The following is a 7825-nucleotide window of genomic DNA, read 5'->3' as shown; positions in this document are numbered from 1 at the left end:
AAATTAAAAAGGCATGAACATTTTTTGTATTGAAAAAATATCGAACCGTGACACCAAAGTATCGAACCGAACCGTGAATTTTGTGTATTGTTGCACCCCTAATTACTACAGGTGTACTAGTAAAGTTCCACATTTTAAATTTTATTTCAGTAAAGCAACAACAATATAATATAACTACACAATTACTTAAACAATAGCATTAATATGATTGTTATTTATTAAATGCATTATTTTTCCATATATATTATGTAATATTTATTAAGTATTAATACTGCGGGAAAGCCTCAAATGATACTCAATAATATATGATCAATATTAATGCACTGATACATTAACGTGTAGACATTTAATATTAATGTAATCAGTGTTAGCATTCTGATATTGCACCTTAATTAATATATGAATTTATTATAATCATTATAAAAGATAATAAAGACATGAAGAGAACAATGCTGTGTTATAGAGATATTTTGCAAAATAAATGTTGTGACGTAAACCAAAAACATTTTCCAGAAACTGTAATGATTTCTATACTATCTTATAACAAAAAACAACCAAAGTACAAAACTGAAGAAGCCACTTGGATGAGTGACAAAATGTTCCTCCCACTAAAAACGCTACTTCCAGATTAACAGAATCAGATTTTTGGGAACCTTTTGGGAACCAAAGTATAACAAAGTCATTTCTATTAAATTGCATTTAATAACAGCACGTGTATACATTTACTTAGTTATTAACATATGTTGAAGTGTGGAGTTAAGCTATTTCACACAAAGCTAAACAATAAGTAAATTAAATGTCTGTTAAAATGTTGACATTAAAAGACTTTAGTTATACATTTTTACAGCTGCATCACTGATTCACTGATTTGTGGGTATATAACATCAAGATAAAAATTATGCCATTCTCCAGAAAAAATGTGCACTAAAAACTACGTCAAAGATGGCATGGCACCGATAGAAGAATATCAGCACGAGCCTGCAAGTCCCATAAGCCTTTGCCAGGACGTTCCCCCCAGGAGTCCTCAACTCATGTTCCACAGTTTTGTAATGCCATAAAGGATGAAGAGTGTTTCCCCAGGCTCCCAAACTTTTCTGCTTTGCTGTGTGGCATGCTGTTTCATCAGTGTCGTTTAGGTGATTTTTCCTCTTGAGTAACCACCTAGTTGTGGAGGTGGGTGAAGGTTGTCGTGAAAGGGAGCTCTCTTGGCTGGGTGCCAGAGTGTGTTTCTGGCTTTTGGGGATGATGGGTGCTAGGCATGCCGGGTATCATCTGTATGTGTAGGTGTGTGTGTGAGTGTATGTGTGTGTCTTCTCCCATGGGGATCCTTGGCAGTAGGTGTGACATGTAGTAATGAGAAATTATGCTGCACAGTGCAAAACCTCTTCTGAACGGGGGTCACCCATTGTCAGCTCTGCCAAGCGCGTAACAGAGCAACAACTTACCCTTTAATGAAAGCTGTCACATTTTTTAGGAGACTTACTTACTAGTTACTATTTATTTATATTCTGTTTTCCTGAATTTTCTGACTCAAAAGTATCCACAAATATGTGTTACAGTTCCAGCTCATTGTCAGAGTTTTATAATCACTTGTCACCTTAAATGTACGGGCACTGTTGGGCACTTCAGTAGCTATGAAAGTGGTCATTTATTATTAGAAAGCATTACTTCTATGCAATTGTTTTTTTTTTACTTTGCACATTACACATGCACATTAACAATGTTGCCGTTTTGTTTTGCTTAGTCCAGTGTACTTTGTCATAATTAAAATGGATGAATTAGATGAAAACACTAACAAAACACAAGCCACGTGGCAGACATTCTATTGACATAAACATTGATGACATAAGTTCACTAAATCTAATCTAAAGGGGTTGTCACATAAAAAAGTAAAGTTTTAATCTTCTCAGCATTTAATGAGTCCAAGGATATAGAACTGCTTAATTTAGAGTGCTACATTTTAACTGTCAGGATATATGAATTCTATTTTAATATAATAGCACGGTAAGTCTTATATTAGGTGTCATATTTTTGCCATATATTCAATGAAACTATTCCTGCGAATTTTTAAATTGTTTGTAACATTTACACACTGAAACTTAGGCGCTACGCTGGTGTCACCTGTTCACAACGCGACTACAGTTGAGTTATCCAATTAAAAGCTGATCTGTATTTAAGTTACATTTTGTAACAACTCTCTGTTCACTTTTGTATGCAAAGCATTTTTTCTGCTCACCTTGAATGACTTTATACAAGTCAAGTGTTTTCCTTTCAGAGGTGTACTGTACTATGAAACAATTGTCATTCCTATTTGTAAAGTCAACACTGAAAACTTTGAAAAGTATTCACAAGAACAAAGAAGAGAGTCAAGGAAAGGTGACTCTCCAGATTTTGTTTGCATACAGCTGAAGTGCTCGCTCAATTTTGTCCTCTCTTGGCTCTCTGCTGTACTCGTGTGTCTACCTCAACTCCACCCTTAGTGAAACAAACTCATCAAACTCCAGCTTTGGTTCATCCATATCACAGACAAAGAGAGAAAAGAGAGTGACAGAGTCGCTGATATAACCTGGTCACTATGTTATTTTCAGTTGAACCCTCACACTCTGGAAGCTGTTACTGGTTGGGTACTGAACCAGCACATTTGTAAAAGGGCAAAAGAATGAAACTGGGTCTCTACAGACAAATACGTTACCAATCTCTTCTAGGGTGTTTTAAGTGATGAATGAGATGGATTTCTTTTGTAGTTTATGCATTTAATCATAGATGAATATTATTTAATGTAATATATAGCAATATAATCAAATGTTTGACATGCACAAAAAGTTTAAATCACCACAATGACATATGATTTTAGCTTTTAGTTTGTGTTTTGATCTCTCAAGACAGTTAAGTACAATAAAAAACATAACTTGCAATTACATGTGCACTTTAAATCTGAAAACTCTCTGTTACTGTAATTCCCCCCTTCCTTTTATTAAACATTAACAGTGGTGTGTAATAAGCTTTCCTTTCTCCTGTCTCCTGATACTGCAGGATGTGCCTTTCTAACATACTGTGCCAGAGAGTCAGCACTGAAGGCCCAGAGCGCCCTCCATGAACAGAAGACTCTGCCAGGGGTAAGTGCCCCCAATCTGCCCTCTGTCGTAGGCTATAGCCCTTGGGGCAGCCAGCCTGGCATGGGAACCTACATTAACATAGGAATTATATCACACACACACACCACCAGAGTAAGGCACATGGGGACAGGGTAGACATTAAGACACAGAGACACACGCAGATATGGAAAACAGATGAAGGGAGTCGCTCATACTTTCTCAGACTCCCTCTTAGGCTCTGTTTCTTGCTCATTCTAACACCCATTCTTTTTCGCTTAATTACACACGCAAACTTGCACAGACATACTAAAAGAGTGTGAGTGGCCTATCTCACCTTGCAGTGTCTTATTACACTAATCACCCCGCCGGAGATATTTGATAAGCGCTTCTTCATACCAGCCCGTGCCGTCCTTCTCTTGTCCTCTCACAATATGGCTGCCACAGACAATAATTGCCTTGAGGAATCCCACTCTCATTATCACATATAATCAAACAGTAAGTATAAACAATCATTTTTATCATGTATATCACCATCTGGTGTTTTTGTTTTAATTCTCCTCACATTTTTTTTTCACTGTTTGCCTTTGGCGGGCAGGTAACTTTTTCAATTAAAATAATGGGCTCTTCAAACGACACAGGTAAACGGTACCCAGTAGTGGGCTCTTAAGCCTACCCAGGAGGAGACCCTCAATCTGGGATGAGTGTGAGCTTGTGGTGTCTTTCTTTATTTGATGCGTGCAAGGGGACTTTGACTCACACATCAGGGGAATTATCAAGGTGTGAAGAAGAAGACTCCCCCCCCTCATTTACTTTCAACACTAAAATGTCCTCCCAGGTTGGGGCTTTAATCAGAGCCCAAGGATTTTCGTCTCAATCTCCAGGGAGAAAAAGAGGTACAGAGACACTATAGGAGATGACACAATAAGGAAAGGTGGAAGAAAGTAAGCAAAATGAATGGTTTATCAAGTAGGGGGAAGCGGTAGTTGTAGCATTTGGGTCAGGCTTGCAATGGTTTAACTCTGTTGGGTTAACAATTTGTTTGCGCTTGACTGCATATCATAAATACCTTACTGAATGTTAGACACACTGGTATACTGTAGAGAAAGTATCCCCGGGAGACCGGGCTCCCTGGCTCCTTACCACCTCCCGCAGCTTCATAATGAGATGATTGTCATGATGGTCCTGGATAGGTGTTCTGTCTTTATTGCCCTCATGGAGGGACATTATTGTTTGTCTTCTATCTAGAAAGAGGTTAATGGCATGTTCTTTGGGGTTTGAGTAAACATTTCCCCTGTGCAGCTCACAGTGAGGGGTCAGTCCTGCAATCTCAGGCTGAGCACAGACTGCATACAGAGGACTAATAAAGACGTTCTGTCTTTTCCTCTCTCTCGCTCTCTTTCTCCCTGTCTTTGCCTCTCTCTCTCTGTGCATGTGTGTGTGTGTGCCCATGTGTTTATGAGACACATAAAGTGAGAGAGATATAGGGAAAGAGACAATGGTGGAAATAATAATGCAAGAGAAACAAAGACAGACAGAGGCTGGGAGAGGTGACACTTCTGGACAAGCCTCATTGTCATTGTCATGGCCTGATGGTTTGAGATGCCCAGTTGTATAATGCTGCCATTTTAGTGGCGTCTCACCACAGTGCTACAGCCATGATTGCTCATTTCAGTAGTGGCTATGTTACTGTCAGGTAACCAAATGTAAATTTGTTCATATGAGACATGTGGCTTAAAAAAGGTAGCTGTGACTCAGGGTCATCTGCTGATCAGAGGTGTGATAGACTACTCAGCATGTCATGTTAAAGTGTCTTTGAGTAAAATACTGAACCCTGAGTTACCCCGAATCCATTAGAATGTGACTGTGGATGTTATATTAATAGTGCTTGGGCGAATGGGTGAATGGCTGTTGTAGTTGTAAAGCACTTTGAGTGCTCTAATAGAGTAGAAAAGCACTATATAAGAACCAGTCAATTTACTCTCTATCTCACAGGGATGGATATGGGACAAATAGTGTAGATATTGAAGCGTATAATTTAGTTAAATGACACTTGCAAGAGGAACCACTGCATTGTTATTTTGAAATGTGACCTGACAGCCATGAACCTAATGAATTATGTTAATCTATTTTTATAGATGTGTATAGTTTGCAGTGTATAGTCTGCATTGCCAAGTCTTTGGTTGGTTTCCTTATTTAGATCTAAAAGTGAATATACTTCTCTGTAAAATTCTGCATGATTAGAAAAACACACAAATAACAAAATCAGCAAGCAAACTAAAAAACAATATTAAAAAATGAAGCCAGAACATTGTGAGCATAATTTGAGTCTTTTAGGCATCTGCATCTGTGAACCTGTGAATAGTCCCAAGTGAACAGAGCGCACAGGTCATAAGAGCTTCCCAGTTCTTAATGAGTCCTTGAGTTCTCCTTTTATTGCTTTTATTGGCTACATTATGATTTGCTCAAGGATGATTAGCTGAAAGAAAAAGAAAACAGAAAGACAACATTGACTAGGTAATGTCGCAGGCATAATTCATGAAGAAGACTGAGTAAATATTATCAATAACTGTTTTATTATAGCCGATTGCTGCAGTGGACGCTATAGACTTGGCTGGCTTTCCCAACACGTGTTGTAAACTTAAAAGCCCATTTATTAATTTAAAGGGGTAATGGATATTTACAAAGATAATAAAATGCATACTTGTCCTAAATGCGCTGTTATCTTACCACACAACATATTTCTTTTATTTTACAAGAAAAGTCCAGATATTTTCATGCCACTACATTCTTTGCATTTTTCAGCATGAGAAGATTATAGGTAACAGTGTGAACAGGCAGGAGGAACAGATTATATTGCATAGTATCACCACTATCACATTAAGATTAACGATGACTTTTACATTTTTCAAAAAAAAAAGTTTTGTAGTGTTCACTGTACATCAGTTGCCACTGGGGAATCGGGCTCTGTCATCTATGGCTAAAGGGATCTTTGTTTATATTGTTTGATTAATTGCATGTAAAGAGCATAATGAGCTCTTGATGTCCTGTGCAACAGATCCTGCTGTTACAGTTTGTATAGTAAATGTAATCAGAGATTGAGTCTCTTGCCCTTGGTGAGCTCATTGTGCTGTTGTATTTGCACTTACATGCGGCATATTCCTCAGTATAAGGCAGGATAGTACTGAATGTAGACTGGTTAGGCTATTCCTGTGAATGATTATGTTTACATAAGTCCAGTGTTATTATCCCATTAATTCTTTGTTATCAGTTGTTATTATGCCAATGAATTATACGAGATCACCTACACCACCATCAGTCTCAACAGGCTGTTATTACCTTATGGTGGTGATGCCAAATTGTAGTGCTTTGCAGTTTTTATTTCTTTGGTTTGTTTGGTCACCAAAATCGTCTGGTTAGTCTTTGGAAAAGATAGCAGTTTAAGTTTAATTTGTCACACAGAACCTTTCTCTTCACGTCTACTTGAGGCAGTAAGTTAGGACAACAGATTATTAGTGAGTCTTTTAGAGGCTTTGGGTAGGCAATGCCTGTGTAAATTTTACATGCAGTTCTACAAAGAAGGCCAGTGGTCATCTTTGTGATTTGGACATCTTTCTCTTAGTCATATCTATTGAAGTTAATGCAACTGAGAACGGCCATTTAATAGGGTAACAACATTTGGGATATTTCCCTTCAGATCTGATTGACTCCTAGAAGATTTCTACACTGTTAAAATATAGTTCAAGACTTTCTTTTTTTTTTTTTTTTAAATCAATCCAATTTTTGTTGACAGGTAAATTGTTGATTACAGAAAAAAAATGCTGATGACCAAATACTTTTCTCTGATTGCCCATAAAGCTTATAGCGGCCATGATTCTGTCTTTGTTATGCATCTGGCAATAAAGGCTGCAAGGAAGTATAAATAATACTTGCAGGAGCAGAGTGTTATTTACAACTTTTTGCCAAGTAGCCTTCCAACATAGTCCTACTAGAACTATGAATTTTCAAGTGAGCCTTGTGCTCTCCTTTTAGGGCAGTGCTCCTTTCACCTATAAGGCCAATTAGCTCTTAGTGTTCACATGTAACAAGCCTGCTAATTGGGTGCAACTGAAGCCCAAATGCCAATTAAAAACTTCTAGGCAAAAAAATATCTCTGTTTCTTGTTCATTTCACTATGCATTTTCCTAACACACTCACTACTGTTTTCCCTTTACTCTATGTTGTTATGGCCCGTCTAGGCGCGGCCAGACCACAACATAAAGGGTCATCCATCCCCGTCCAACCCCAAGCAGCACGTCACACAATGAATACTTTGTGACAGGGAATTATTTACAATGAGTGAATTTAAACAAAGGAAGGGAGCGAATTATAACTTCGGGGTGAACCCAAGGCCAAAACAACAAACAAAAAGTAGCCTATCTCAGGAGTAAATACAACTTACCTAGTCAAAAGAACTAAACCAAACGACAATTACTACCCTCCCTACCTAACAAAAACAGGAGGAAACTAATCAAACAAAACGGCGGACCACCCCTACATGCTCCTACATTAAACCAACATAGTGAAACACACGGTCTGCTGGTTGGGTTGGGCCGAGGATGAATGACCTGGCAGTCCCTGACGGTGTCTTCTTATGCGCTGCCTCCCGGTCGTTAGTCAGTCAGTACGATCCATCCACCCTGGATGCACCAATCACGGAGGAGCACTTGCACACTCAAATTTACATATTATAA

General features: G+C 38.2%; 1 protein-coding gene across 1 annotated transcript in view; it reads left to right on the top strand.

Annotated features, from left to right (window-relative positions):
* Positions 1-7825, top strand: part of celf6 (CUGBP Elav-like family member 6) — a 145027-nt gene that overhangs the window by 8042 nt on the left and 129160 nt on the right. Inside the window, exon 2 of the mRNA XM_013909446.1 lies at positions 3034-3116. Coding sequence (XP_013764900.1) covers positions 3034-3116 — 83 coding nt within the window. The remainder of the gene's footprint in view (positions 1-3033; positions 3117-7825) is intronic.

The sequence above is a fragment of the Pundamilia nyererei genome, unplaced genomic scaffold (assembly GCF_000239375.1).
Source record: "Pundamilia nyererei isolate P.nyererei 1_Seehausen unplaced genomic scaffold, PunNye1.0 scaffold00025, whole genome shotgun sequence".
NCBI classification, from domain to species: domain Eukaryota; kingdom Metazoa; phylum Chordata; class Actinopteri; order Cichliformes; family Cichlidae; genus Pundamilia; species Pundamilia nyererei.
The sequence above is the reverse complement of the archived record's forward strand: the minus strand, read 5'-3'. Positions and strand labels throughout refer to the sequence as shown.